Here is a 14,491-nt window from a genome sequence, read left to right as displayed (position 1 = left end):
TGCAGAAATTCCTAAAAACGAATCTTCACAAGCTGACTTATTATGGTCAGTAAATTAAGAGGTAACAATTCATAGAAAACTCCCAACTGGGTTTATCTATCAAAGCATCACAGAAGGAATTTTGCCTCTTAAATTGTGATGGTCCTCTGTGCAACCAACATCCGATTCCCACTCCTTTCTGTCTGGATAATATAAATGCACACACTGTAGGATGCTTATCTTGGTTTCCAGAAGAGAAGTTTAATCTAATTTACATATTCCTAGGTACATTAATAACCAGAATATGCCCAATGAAAAAAGTTAAAAGGTAAATTCCTTCCAAGCTCTGCTCAGCTTGGGATTCCAAATAAAAATGAATGCTTGTTATTTCTACACAAAACTAGAGTTAAAAAAGTTGAGGTTCTATGAAGCTAGACATAAAAAGCAACAGCAAGCAGGGCTGTATGGAGAGAGTCCAGGTTCTCCTGGAGAGCACTGGCGACCACCCCTGCTTCTGTTTTGGAGTCTGAATTGGCAGGAAAAGTGTTAGTAGCACTCAGCACTTCCCCAAAGAACCCTGGAAGCCCATGCCCGCTATTGCACCTCCTGGGATAGGCTTGGCTGGTATTTACACACCTGAACTCAGACAGGAGTTTACACACCCACCCTTCAGACAGGTGGGGTGGGAGGTTGCACTGCGGAGATCTTAAGACATTCTACAATTGAAGGCTAAGAAAGGAAAGGAAGGCAGCGTGCAGCCTAAAGCTACCCCCTCCGCTAGAGGTGGGTCACCGCCACGGGAAGCTAACAGAAACAGGAACCCGCGGGGCACTGCACAATCTCAAGTGAAATGGTTAGGACGACAACTGGACAGCGAGAAGTTGGGGGGAGGGAAAGAATGAATGTAGACATTACGAGATGGGCGGAGGATCAGTAAATCCATGACTTGCCATTTAATGTGTGGGATAAAGTTGACCAATGATGTATTGTCTCGGAGGGGGATGGATAACATGCAGCGCAACCCAATAAGAATGGATTCTGACATCTACGTGAACTAAATTCATCATCGTCTAAGGAATTGAATATAATTAACTCTAGGGCCATATACATAATTAACAACATTCACCATCACAGACAGAGTTGCTTTCTCCTCTCTCCCTCTCTTGTTACAGATGGCCTGATGGACCGTCACGTTTGCAATTCTCATCGAAACCTGAATCGCAACAGAGCAAATGCATTCCCCTCCCTGGGACCAAAGTCTCTGGACTAATCTGCATTCATTAGAGGGATCCCCACATTCATCCCTCTTTTGCAGGGAGCTCCCCTTCCCGGATGGGAAAACAAGTCTCATTTCACACCCTCCCTTCGTGACGGGAGCATGGCCAAAGTGTATCAAGATTCTGTGCAGCAGCCTCCTCGCCTGCTTCAGGGAACCCCCATGGGGTCCCGACTCTAGTCTGTATGGATTGTCTCCCCCAGGAGAATGTCTTATGTCACGTACTGCTCAGCATTGGCACTCCCATGCTATGCGAGTCAGCACAGGGGAAGCTGGGCTCCGGGAGGCTGCAGAGCCCAGCAGTAAAAATTTAGCTACCTCCCCTTGGTAACTGTCTGCAGCAGAGTCCTTCAGCATGCTCCTTTGGACATGTGCTCGTACAAGAGAGGGGCAGAGGGATGCCGGCCAGCGGGCTCCGTTACTGAGCCTCAGCTATGGCCTGCACCTCGGGGGCCTCTGGCTCGCTGTGCAGGGGGTCGGCTTTGGAGAAATTCATTTCCAGGATGTGTCGCTGAAGATGTCGCACCCACTCCTCCTGGATGGAGAGAGGGCCCTGGAACTCCACCTCGCAGAACCTGCACGCAAGGGAGGGGAAGGGGGAACAATGTCAGATCCTGGATTAGATGCTCATTGAATATTTCTATTATGGCTCCTGTTGTTCTGGGCACTGCAGCCCAACTCTAAGGAACAAACTCTAAGGAGAGGGGATACAGATGTGTGCAGTGCATCAGAGGAGGTTGTTTAATTAACTGTCAGGACTTTGCATTGACTGTCAGGCATCCAGAGAAACCAGTCTTGGGGGAAGCAGCTACCACTGACCTCAGCACCAGACAAAGACAGACATGGCCCTTTCTGGAAACCAAACGTTACCTTAAACTCCACACATGGCCACTACTGGGAAGGACCTTAAAGGAAGAGGGGTCCCATAGCCAGGACTGGCTGTAGTTACACAGCATGAAAGGGCTCAAAGACTAAAGGCACTAACGGCAGGCTGAGGGACAGCTGCTGGTATTAGGAATCATTGTGAAATGCTACACGTAGGTGGGGTCTCTCTACATGTACTGCACAGTCGTTGCCAGGAGTCCCTGCCCCCAAGGAGAGAGTGCTGTGGACTGGGTGCCATCCAGTACTCCGGATGGGGGAGCATGGATCCCTCTCTGCAGACATACCTGCACTTCAGGGTGTAGATGTTACCCACGAATTTCACCAAGGATGTCTGCGGAGGCCTGGGGACCAGCGAGGGCACTGGTCTCATCCTGGGCGGGGGCTGGCGAGCTTCCTCCATTTTCTGCTGGAAGTCACTGGCCTCCTCCTCTCGGGAGAGGGGGGCCTCCAGGGGCTTGGCTTGTCTTCGTTCAAACTCTAGGGCAGAAGAGGCATCTTAAGAACACAGCGCCATTGGCAGGCACATGCCACCCAGGCTACAAGTTTGATGCTGCGCTGCAAGGGCTTACGATGCCCCCCCCCCGCCCCGCTTTCCATTCAAGGGCACTGGCCGTATGATCCCACCATGGGCGGCACATAATGGCTGGGGGAAGAGGAAAGGCAGTGGCGGATTATTGCACTGGCCCATGGGGCCTGTGCCCAGGGGCCTCTGGCAATTTGGAGCCCCTGGAAAAATCTCTCTCCCACCCCCCAACGGCCTCAGGGCTGGAGGAGTTCTCACTCCCAGTGGTGGGGGCTCAAGGCTACTGGGGGCAAAAAGGAGCAAGCAGGGGTGTGGCCTCGGGGGGAAGAGGTGGAGTAGGGGTGGAATGGGGATGGGGCTGCAGGGCATGGGGCCATGGGCAGAATGGGGGAGGGGCTCCAAGCTTGGAATTCTGGCCAGGGCTGAGAATTTCATCGTGGTCCTGGCCAGGGCCAAGCTTTCAGCCCCACCAGCCTCGGACCATGCGGGGAGAGGCCAAGCTCCCAGCCCCCTCCTGCCCGGGGGCCACAGGGGGGCTGAGAGCAGCAAGTGGGAGCATGGCCTCTGCCGGAAGAGGCAGGGCAGGGGGCTAGCCTTCCCAAGAGGAAGCTTCACCTGCTGCCCATGGATCCCACCACCCCTCACCAACAGGAACTGTGTCATCATGCAGTGGATTGGCTAGGGAGGGAGGACCGGAAACACAGGATGCCGACTGCCCACCTGTGGGCTCATCCTTCCCTCCCTGGGGGTGGTGCTCTGGACAAGGGTATCCCAAGCTTTGCCAGCCCACAGCACCTCCAGAGAGTCCCCAGGGTAAAGGTGTTTGCATGCTCCTGCTTGGCAGCGAGTTCAGGGGCAATAAGAGGTGGCTCCCAACTCACTGTTGATGTTCTGGCGATGCTCCTCCACCTTCACCAGTGACAGCGGAGAGGTGACCATGGGTCGCTCGCCACCCCCACCACTGCCCCTATCCAGGAGTTTGCTGGGCTCACTGTGCCCCATTTCGCCCACCAGGCTCTTGCTCATCAGGGGTATGGTGCCTGGCTGCAGGCCCAGGGGCAGCCTCTTTCCCGTGCTGTCCTGCTCCCGTGAGTGGGATGAGTTGCGGAACTTCTTGGTGAAGGGCCGGCCCCCCTGGATGTAGCTGCGATAGGCTCCGGCCTTCTGGGGCCTGTGCTTGATCCACTCGCTCAGCGTCTCGATGGGTGAGCCGTTCACACACCACTCAGTCACACCAAACTGCCGCAGATGAGCCCGGGCATGGCTGGCCAGTGCCTTGCGGTTCTCGAAATAGAGGCCGCAGAGCTCACAGCAGGCTTCACTGGCTGGAGACAGAGAAAGCAGGGAATGAAAGCTTGCAGAGGGCCTGGGAAGCAGTTGGCAGCCAGCAGGGCACCACCCAGCAGCTGGAAGGCAGAGAAACACTGGGGTGCTACAATGCAGCAGGAAGGAGTTGCTTGCTCCCTGGTTCTCCCACCAATCCTTCTCCTCCTCGGTGGTGTCTGTTTGGGGCGGGGTGACAGCATTTCCATAGGCTGTGGAATCTGCTTTGGAGCTTACCCTTTACCATCTGTAACCTACAAAATGGCTGGATCTGTCACGTGACCCAACTCCCCACAATCCTTTGCATCTGCAGAGGGCTGTGGGATGGAGTGGGCTGCATGATGATTGTTGGCCATTCTGTGAGTCACAGACCACTAGCCCAGGCTACCCAGTAGTGAACTGGGCTACTTTGGCTACACGGTGTCCGGAGACCACCGGCAAAGGTCTTTGTAGTCCACTGAGAGCTGCAGGGGGCTTTCAGGCCAGGAAACGGAGGCAGCTAAACTAATCTTGCTGCCTGTGCCCTGAGGTGGTCTCACTGCTTGTTCAGCCAGCTCCCTCTGGGTGTTGGTCTGCTCTGCAGCTGGGTGGCTACTTCCCAGCGCAAGTAGACAGACAGGTGCTAGCTCTGCTCAGGCTAGTTCTTATAGCAGTGTAGCTGGGAATAGCACAGGTGGGCATCTCTGACTAGCCATCCGGATACATATCAGGTGGTCTGGGCAGGTTTGTATCCAGGTGACTAGTGTGAGCCATCGCTCCTGCTACCCCAGCTACATTGCTATTGTTAGCCGCTCGCTTCAGCAGAGCTAGTGCCACTACCTGTGCTGGGAAGCAGCCTCGCAGCTGCAGTATAGATGTACCCAGGGTAAGGGCTCAGAATATCCTCTGGTACCAGACAAGCTGCTCCAGTGATGTGACAGGTTTGTGGCACCAGATCAGAGGCCCAGAGCAGCAGACTCCACAGTCCCTTTATGCTCTCTTGGTTTCTGGGCATGGGGTAGCAATGGAGGAGACAACAAAGCAGGAAGTCTTTCTGCTGGGAAGTGCGAAGGAAAGCGTTAATACCCCAGCAGGGTGCTACCTGTCCCCCTCCATGGGATACAGCTCAGCAGGGCTCTCCACCCGCCCATCCCTCCCTATAAGATGGAGCCCTGGCATGGCACTCCACTGGGCCCTCTATGAAGGGACACAGCCCCTGCAGGGCTCTCTGCCTGTCTCCCCGCTACGATGGAACCCTGGCACAGCTCTCTGTCTGCCCCCGCCCCCACTTACATGTGTGTGAGGGCTTGTCATGAGCTGCCTTGGCTTTGAAGGGCAGCTCAGTCTGGATGTAGGTCTTCTGCTTCACTTCACCATGGCCCCCAAGCCGCTCCTCCTGCAGTGGCCGCTTGGTGGAGAGTGGAGTCAGGAAGCCCCCGTGGGGTTTGCTGGTGAGTGGCGAGAGCGAGATCTCCCGACTCATGCTGGAACCACTGGGGCTGGGCTTCCCCGTCCTTCCACCCAGCGGGGAGAGGGACATGGCCTGCAGCATTTTCCCAGGGGACTTGAGGGCTGCACCTTCCTCTGACATCGGCTTGGGGGGCTCAATGCTGGAAGCATGGGGCTCCTTCTTGATCATACAGGGCTTGGACTTCTTTTTGAGGATCTCCCGCAACGTGTCGATGGGTGACCCATTGACAGACCACTCGGTCACCCCCATCTGGCGCAGGTGGGACCGGGCATGGCTGGACAGTCCCTTCCGGTTCTCGAAGAACTCACCACAAAACTCGCACCGGATGTCTCTCACAGGGTCAGCACGGGAGGCTGCAGGGGGCAGAGACAGAGAAGGGAGTGCCTAGGGTCCCCAGGCAGCATCCAGCCAAACCCCTCCATGCCACAGGAAGGCTCACCAGGCAGTGCAGACTGGTACCCCCCCCGTCAACCTGCACGCCACAGAAGATCTAACAGCAAAGGCTGGCGAACCACACCTCTGCTACGGCAGCCCTCTATCCCCGTAGCAAGGAGGCACTAGGACATCATGTAGATTAAACAGTTGCTAATATTCTGCCACACCTATAATGTGGTACCTGAGGATCTCAAACCACGCTGCCAACACTGTCACCCCCACGAGAGATAAGTGTGATCCCCAATTAACAGATCGGGAAACAACGTGCCCAAAGTGGCCAGTGGCAGAGCTGGGAACAGAACCCAGAAGTCCTGACTCCCAGTCCCCTGCTGTAGCCAAACACTGATTTGTTTCCCCCCAAGCTCTTGCCTACTATGGCAGGTGATCACTGAAGTCAAAGTCACCCCATCATGCGAACAGGAGTGCTGCTGCTCACACTTACAGAGGTTCAGGGGGGACATCTCCTCCCGTGGAGACCAGGTCCTGTCGGATGGATGGGGCTCACCGTGGAGGCTTCCAGATATCATCTCTCGCTTGATCTCCATTCTCATTTGGTCTTGTTTCAGTTTCTTCTGAAAAGAGGGAGGGGCCATCCCTGGAAACATCTTCCTGGCTGTTGGGGGAGGGGAGGAGGTAGGAGAGTGTCCCATGGGATTTCCTGGCTGCTGGACCTTTTTGGGCATGGAGGGCATGTGAATCTCTCCTGGGCTGCGAGGCTCCAGCGATCCCATGCTGCTGATGACGCTCTTGGTCATGGCTTTCTGCCCTGGGGCTGGTGGGTTTGTGGTGCCACCTCGGGGCTGAGCTCTGCGCTTGAGGATCTCCCGCAACGTGTCGATTGGGGAGCCGTTGACATACCACTCAGTCACCCCCATCTGGCGCAGGTGGGACCTGGCGTGGCTGGACAGCCCTTTCCGGTTCTCGAAGTACTCTCCACAGAACTCGCACCTGATATCCCTCACAGGCTCCGATCCAGAGGCTGAAACAAGGAGAGGAGATGTGCATTTACTGTAGCACCTGGCAGGCGCAGCCCTATGCCATCGGGGCACTGGGACACTAGCAAGATCATCCCCCCCAACAGGACAGCACAAAGCAAACACGGCACACGCCAGAAGTCAAGACAATGGCAAAGCTGATCCCGGAACAAACTCAATGAAAGGAATCAAACCATCAAACGATCCCTGGGAAATGCGATAGGCAAGGGCAGTGCAGGGAGGACAGAGCACAGGGCAGGCTTTGATGGCGGGGCAGAGAGCAGGCACTCTTGGTGAGCCTAGACACAGCAACCGCTATGGCTAGAGGCCTTGCTAGGAGCTGTGGTCCAGGAGGCCTGGGAGAATACAGTCACTTCAGTGTCTTCCTTTGTGTGCATGTCCTGCTTGCCCAAGGCTTTAGAAGTGGGTGTCTACGTGTGTTGGATGCTGAGGGAAGGAAGGGGACCTGCAGGCATGCTAGAGCCCGGATGAAGACATACATTCCACGTTTGTTTGAATCTCCTTCCCACAGACACTGGAATGATCTGTCCAGTAAGCCTGGCAACCCAGGTTTGTATCACGCACTGGCTTGCTGTCCACCAAGCAGCTAAACCAAATGTGTCCTAGTCACTTTTGGCTAATCAAAGTGCTGAGCACTCTTCCTTCAAATGCAATGTATCCTTAACCCCATCCCCTCTTGGATTCTGCAGATCTCCTGCCTGCAGCGTGATCCGGGAAACCCTGATTTCTCAGTGTGTGCTTGGAAGGAGCAAGAGGAGTAACACGACGCAGTATATATTTTTTGCCACCATAAGCAAGCTGCAGTCTGAGCCATGCAATCTCCTGGAGGTAAATGCTTAGCGGTGAGTGGGTGCAACTTACACATCGTCTTACAGGCTGCTTGAAAGGGGGAAAGCTTAGCAGCCAGTCAGCATTAAATCACCAGTTTATGGAGAAGAGTGCACACAAACTTGCCACAGTTGCTGATCACCCCTCCCCATTTGAAGGGGAAAGCAGAACCCGCCCCCTTCTCTGCACCAAGGTAAGGGGAGAATAGAAACAGATACCCTTCCCCCCCCCCGGCCCAGAACGGGGACCGGACTCAGGCCAAAGGCCTGATGAATGAAAGGACAAGAGAGGTTGATTCCCCCTCTGCCAAGGATAGACAGGGCAATTTCAACCCAAGATGAAAACACCCAGCAGTGGGCTTTCTAGCAGGGTCCAGGCACTGAGTCACCATGACATACTGTACAGGTTAGGCCACCAAGTATCCTAGAAAGTGCAGCAGTCTCTGTGTATCAAGCAGCACTGAGAGAGCTCAGCCTGCACAAGGCGACAGGCGTTCTGCAACATGAGAGCACCAAACAGCCTGGCCTCCCCTCCCTGAGCTGGGTGGTCAAGCAGTCAGAACCTGTTTGATTCGAGGATTCCTGAATGGACAGTGTCCAAGCGGGTGCCTGGTGTTACCTGGGAAGGGAAGGGAAGGGGCTGGGCTTTTTATCTACTCAGGACTGAGGTAGGAATGTGGTGTGTGTGCCTGGCTGAGGAAGGACACAGAAGCTGTCTCAAAAAGCGGTGTGAGAGTACTTTATGGGGAAAAGGAAAATCGAAGGGCGTGCGACCAAGAGCCCAGTTTATTCTCTGTCATTGCCCTGACACAGAACCCAGGAGTCCTGACTCCCAGTCCCCTGGGCCACACTCCATCCCAGCACTGGGAACAAAACCCAGGAGTCTTGATGCCCAGTTCCCTGCTTTAGCCAAACAATGGTGAAGGCTTGATAGAGAGTGGCATCAGGCCTTGCTTAATGTAAACAAGGGGGAAAGGAGGAGGGAAGAGGAGGCAGTGATGAGAGAGAACCTACAGAGGTTGAGTGGAGACATCCCAGCATCTGAAGCCCAGTATGCGCTGGAGGAAAGGCCCTGTTTCCTTTGCAGATTGGCCTCAGCTGACAACCTGTGGGTTTGTGGCTTCAGTTTCTTGGATGGTGGAAGGGAGTGAGGTGAGAGGATGGCTGGCTGTTTGCCCAAAGGCCTTGGTGGAGGTGGTTGTTTCATATCTGTTGCAGGTGCTGCTGCTGTGCTCTTTGGGCTGGGTCTGTCCGAGCTCCCAGCCTCCACTAATGATTTTCTCTCACTAGGGAGGAGAGAGGAAAGACGGCTTTTGAAGTCTTCATTTTGGATGAGGTCATTTAAAACATCAATTGGAGAGCCTTTAGCATCTGGATCATTCACTCCCAGGTGTCTCAGGTGGGCTCTAGCATGACTCGATAACCCCTTTCTGGTTTCAAACCAGGCACCACATAACTGGCAGTCAATTTCTTTGCCCGAGTCACTATCTACAGCTGCGAAAAGAAAACACATTGATCATAATACATACGGTCACTGAGGAGAATGTCTTTCAAGCACCAGTTACAACCCAAAAGGGACTTGGTTCAAGTGGCCTGGGTTGTCTCTCCAATGAAGAAGTTATATGCTGCGTTGTCTAGAGATTTTAAACAGGCAAACCTAAAGGAAAGGTAAATTATCATACTGGCCCGCAGCATTGCTGCTGCTCCCTGACGGTTATGCTGGAATTCCATCAGAAACCTTGACTTTCAGGGCTTCTCCATCATTTCTGTGTCTCCACTTACAACATGTGCCAAACAGCTTTAGAAGGTGGTAGCCAAAGGCTGTGCATAGTAATCAGGGATCAACATTTTATTTTCTGTTCGCTGGCCCAGGAGCAGCCTCTGGAGAATGTTACTGTTCCTGAAAACCTGCGTGTTGCTCCTCCAGCTAAGCAGTCCTTCCCACATTACTTCAATAGCCAATATCCCATGAATTGCTAAATTTAGAGATTAGCACTTTACACCATTTGAAAGCTGGAACTCCCAAGTGTCAGATGGCATAAGGCTCTAGTTTCAGCTCTAGCTGACCTCAGTGGTACGAGCTGCTACAATCAGGTCAGATTTAAAGTTGGAAAAAGCAAGAAGATAATCAGAATGGAGTGATTTTAAATTCCAATATTTTGCGACAGAATGGGACTAAAAACAAAGCTTTAGTGTAAGTGCTAAATGCCTGGTGTTCCCTAGCCCCAGTTCTTTGCAATACCAAACCTTAAAACTATACTGGGGACACAGACTCCTCACGCTAGCTGTGCTCCTTTGACACTGGTACAGAACTGAATACAACCAGCTCCAGAGCATTCTCTTTCCCCATCCCTGCTAAGTAGTAAGGAACATCTCAGACCTCATTTTAAACATGATCTGATTTTTAAAAGGGATTTCATTTTAAGAAGTTGGTGACTTCCACAAGGCCATGCATGGCAAGGCTATCCCACAGGTGGTACCAAGAGATTAACGAGGGCTGGGATTTTCTGAGGCAAAGAGCCCTCACTTGAACAGCTAAGAGTGAAGACTGGAACATTGTTACTGAGCACGTGCAGAACTGGTGCGTTGATCATTACAAGCTCACAAAGTTCATGCAAATTTCTGCAGCAAAACTGCCATATGTGCTTACAGTGGCAGTCTCTTCCATGCAAGTCTATGAATGTCAAGCAAGCACATAAGATGTCAAAGTAATGGCAAACCTCTTGATTTGACATCTGCACTCAGGTATATGGCTGGCTACTCCCCAAATTGCCCAGCCAGACCCCAGCAGCCTAGGTAAAGGTTAACACGTGGGCCCTAATATCAATGGGAGCACTGCCTACTGCCGTCTCAGTGACTTGGATAACTGAAGTCTAGGCCTCGTCGTCGTAACTGAGCTAAGGAAGATTGGTACATGATGATGCCAGGGCATGAGACAGTCAGAGAAACATGTCAAGCAGACAGTCACTTTCCCAACTGTTTCTTTCAGCAGAATAAGAGCAGCAGAATCACCCACATCTAATCAGACTGGATTCAGGGCTTTAGTGCTCAGGTAAACTAGGCTGTGGAAGAGTTCACTAAGTGATACATGAAGGTCAGTCACCCATTTGGAATGACATAAACCTTGATGAACAATAGAAAGGGAGACTGGGACATGGAACTGTTCGTCTGCAAGGGCCTGGGTAGGATGGCTGGTCTGTGAAAGTCCAGATCCAAATAGATGATAGACAAGACACATCAGCACAAGTAGGACTGATTGCCACCTCGCAGCAGAGGGTGGGGACTGGATGTGCCATAGAGGCCAAACTCCCTTTAGTGCTAGAGGAGGTCGCTCCAGGTCATACCCGGGACCCTGGGGAAAGGGGAGTATGCAACAGCTTGTGCTGCTGCAGCCCACTTCCACGGAGAGAGTTCAGTCTAGTCCTGTCAGATCAAAACTAATGTTATGTGAAAAGTAACAGAAGTTAGGCTCCAAACCATACTCTGCTGAGCTTAGCTATGGTAGCATTTACATTATGTAAATCCATGGGCTGCCTGACACAGGAGATCTAGCACGGAGTGGAGTGCATGTGCGTGGGCTAGAGGAGAGTGGGTAATTCGTTGTGTGTATTTAGGACTATTTCCAGTTGCCAATTCCACAAGCAGTCAGCACCCGATGCCTCACCTCTCGCTCGGGGTTAACAGATACTGAACTGCTGCAGCCCAGTTTGGACAAGAGCTGCTGAGAAAATCCACCTGCGCTTTCTATGCAGAACTGAAGAGTCTTCTCAGAACTCAACCACGCCGCGTTGAACAGTCGCTGCACTGACTCAGTCTGGCTTACGGGGTGTCTCAGCTCAGATTTTGTAGAAAAGGAAAGCTAGTTGGTTGGCAAACTAGTTCAGACTAGGATTCCTCCCGGCTGGCTGTTGTATCCCCACAGGGCACTGCAGGGAACAGTTATACAGAGTCTAGGAACAAAGCTGGAAGGCAGCAAGTGGCATCTTACAGGAGGGTGCCCTCTGTGAGCTCCCCTAGGACTCCCCTCCAGGAGTAAGTGGGGTCAGACGCATGGCTAATAGATTTGCTTAGCCCTCAGGACTAGGGGGTTGGCTGCTGCACGCATGGAGAGAAACAGCAAGATGGACGACCAATTTGGCTACCCTGGTACAAACACACAGCAAAAGCAGAAAGAACAGGGGTCTTTGAGGAGATGGCCTGCTCCACTTCTCTGGCTGGAGAGAAATGTGGTAGGAGCTGCGGGGGGGGGGGGGTGGGGGTTGGAAAGCTGCAGGTGTAGCAGGGGCATTTACTTTACCCAGAACTGTTTGGGCGGGGGAGGAGAGAAGGAACGAGGAAACCCATACCAGCTAAATCAGAAACAGATGACAATCACCTCCCACAATGAGCTATTAGCACTCATCCTCCAGAGACAGGAAAGGAGCCACACGCTTGTCAGCAAGACACACAGAATGCAGTCCAGGACCAAGTTGGGACTCACTGCCCTGTGGACGTTTGCAAGGCATATCCAGATTAGATGGCAGCAGCCCTTATGGGATCTTGCTGGAAAGCTGCCGACAGCTACACTGAGTCCCACCCATGGATGAAAGACAGGAGAGCCCTGCACCCATTCTCCCCACAGAGCAGCGAAGGGATGCCTTGTAGCAAGTTACCCAACAAGCCAGCAGTATTGAGTTTTGGTCAGCAAGTTCCTACACACTCAGCTCTCCTGCCACGTATATAGTGGGAAACATCAAAGGTAAAAAGACTCACTTAGATTTAAGGGCCCTTCCTCCTCCGGCTGCGGCCACTGTGCTTTTGGAGAGCTCTGCAGGGGGCTCAGGGGCAGCTTGGGGGTCTTGTCCTCAGGGTGTTTTGGAGGGGGGGATCCCGAGAGCGTGGGTGGCACTTTCTTGAGGAGGGGGGATCCTGGCTGTGAAAGACTCTTTGAGGAGAAGCCTGGTGGGGACTTGATCGCTTTGTTCACGGGGGGATCTGGCAAGCGATCGCCTGTCTTGCTGAGTGACAGCAGTGTTGGCCGTGGGGAGCTGCCTGTCCCTTCTTTGGGGGAGCTGGATTTTTTGCTGAGTGTTGGGGACAATGGGCTGCTGTCAGGTTTGCCCTTCTGCTTCATCAGTTCATAGAGCAAGTCGATGGGCGCTCCACTGCTCTCGGACTCTGCCACGCCAAGCTGCCGCAGGTGAGAGCGAGCGTGACTGGACAGGCCTTTGCGGGTCTCAAAGCAGGCACCACAGACCTCGCATGTTGTGAGGTTTTGAGCTGAAAAAGAAGAGCAGCTGTTAGCGAGTCACAGAGCTCCACAAGATGCAGCGCACAATCCCTGCACGTTTCATGCCGGGTGCCCTGGTCCTCAGTGCCTGTAAGCCACCCCTCCATCCTAAAGTGCAATTCTAAACTACTTTAACTCCCAAGACTACTTATGCAAATGTAGCTATCTTTCTTGTTGCCACCTATCAGACCCTTGCACTGTGAGCACTCAGAGGCAAGGACTGCCTTCCGTCCAGTTGTCTCTAGAGCGCCTAGCACATTAAGGCCCTGACCAAGGCCTCTGGGTATCAGTGCAACCACCAGCAATAAACTGGAAGAAGCTGGGGATGAGGGGGAAGCAGACAACACATCAGACACGAGTCTGCAGTGTGATATGGCAGAAAAAGGGCAACAGATCTGGACCATTCCTCTACAGATGTTAACTTTGCTGCTCCCCTTGCAATCCCTTTCCCCCTCACAGTATGTTATTCTTTATTGTATTGCTTCTTAGGTTATAGTGTAATTCTCAAGCCAGGGACCACAGGTGACATTTTCAGAAGCACCTATGTTCCTTTTCAAAATGGTACCCGAGGGGTTTCTGCTGTCTGTACAGTGCCTGGCCCACTCTAGGACCTACAATAAGGGATATGGTGCAAATTGAGCTGGCACGTTGTATACATTTCTAGGAATCTCATTATCAGCAAACCCACAAACTGGAAGAAACCAAGGGGCTGGAGGGACTCAGTTATGAGGTCAGACAGACTGTTTAAGTGAGCCCTAACAAGGACAGAGAAGGGACATACCTGCCTAAAGACATCTGAAAGGTGCAAACACCCAAGACAGAGAGGAATTATTTACAAAGCTACAAGGGAGTGTAATTAAACCAATCTCTTCCACTAAGGGCAGAATTCAAGAAAGACACCAGGAAAAGCTTCCTGATCATGCAACCTTCTACTTACGCTGTATCACCTGCTATGGGAGGTACTTGCCAAACCCACATTTAGTGTACTGAAGGTATCATGGGAACTATCTTGGTTGGCAGTAGAGTGGAGCAGATAGCCTAAGAGGCCATGCAATGCTCCATCACAATGCGTGTTGTTTGGCAAATTGCCCATGACAGTTCTGATCACAATAAGGTGCTGTAGTCTGAGACCTCTAGCCTCCAGACCACACTAGAGTACTAAGAATAAAGGTGGCAGCAGTCCCCTCCCATTTATTCCTATTAGAGCCAGCCCATCCGCTCATGACAAATTGCCAACATGACTCCTCACCACAGCAACACGTGAGCACTGCCCTGCTCCAACAGGACCATCTTTCATTCTATCACCCCATGCAGTGAATAGGCTCAGAGGCCCAGCCTGCCTGACAGCTCCATTCCTTTCTCAGAGAGGGCACATTTGATGCTGTTTTGAATGAAAAGGGATTGCAATAGAAGAGCCCAATGGTGCTAATCCAGTGATTTTAAGAGAGATTACTTGAAAACTCCACCTGTTGCCCAAGGCAGACTAACACCCCAGAGTCTCTTTCTGCCAAGTTATGATGAGAATGGAA

The 14,491-nt window shown here is 52.5% G+C and overlaps 1 protein-coding gene across 14 annotated transcripts in view; it reads right to left on the bottom strand.

The window, feature by feature from the left end:
- Positions 1-220: 220 nt before the first annotated feature.
- WIZ (WIZ zinc finger) overlaps positions 221-14,491 on the bottom strand; it is a 146,974-nt gene continuing 132,703 nt past the window's right edge. For 12 of the 14 annotated variants that reach the window (XM_043506248.1, XM_043506250.1, XM_043506249.1 and 9 more), the window contains 7 exons: positions 12,446-12,952; positions 8,708-9,187; positions 6,314-6,850; positions 5,259-5,789; positions 3,545-3,988; positions 2,425-2,617; positions 221-1,830 (listed from right to left, as the gene is read on the bottom strand). In XM_043506248.1, the coding sequence (XP_043362183.1) occupies positions 1,674-1,830; positions 2,425-2,617; positions 3,545-3,988; positions 5,259-5,789; positions 6,314-6,850; positions 8,708-9,187; positions 12,446-12,952 (2,849 nt within the window). In that variant the 3' untranslated portion in view covers positions 221-1,673. The remainder of the gene's footprint in view (positions 1,831-2,424; positions 2,618-3,544; positions 3,989-5,258; positions 5,790-6,313; positions 6,851-8,707; positions 9,188-12,445; positions 12,953-14,491) is intronic. The other 2 variants (XM_038378373.2, XM_038378378.2) reach the window with 1 other exon arrangement.

Source organism: Dermochelys coriacea, chromosome 20 (genome assembly GCF_009764565.3).
Source record: "Dermochelys coriacea isolate rDerCor1 chromosome 20, rDerCor1.pri.v4, whole genome shotgun sequence".
NCBI lineage: Eukaryota > Metazoa > Chordata > Testudines > Dermochelyidae > Dermochelys > Dermochelys coriacea.
The sequence above is the reverse complement of the archived record's forward strand: the minus strand, read 5'-3'. Positions and strand labels throughout refer to the sequence as shown.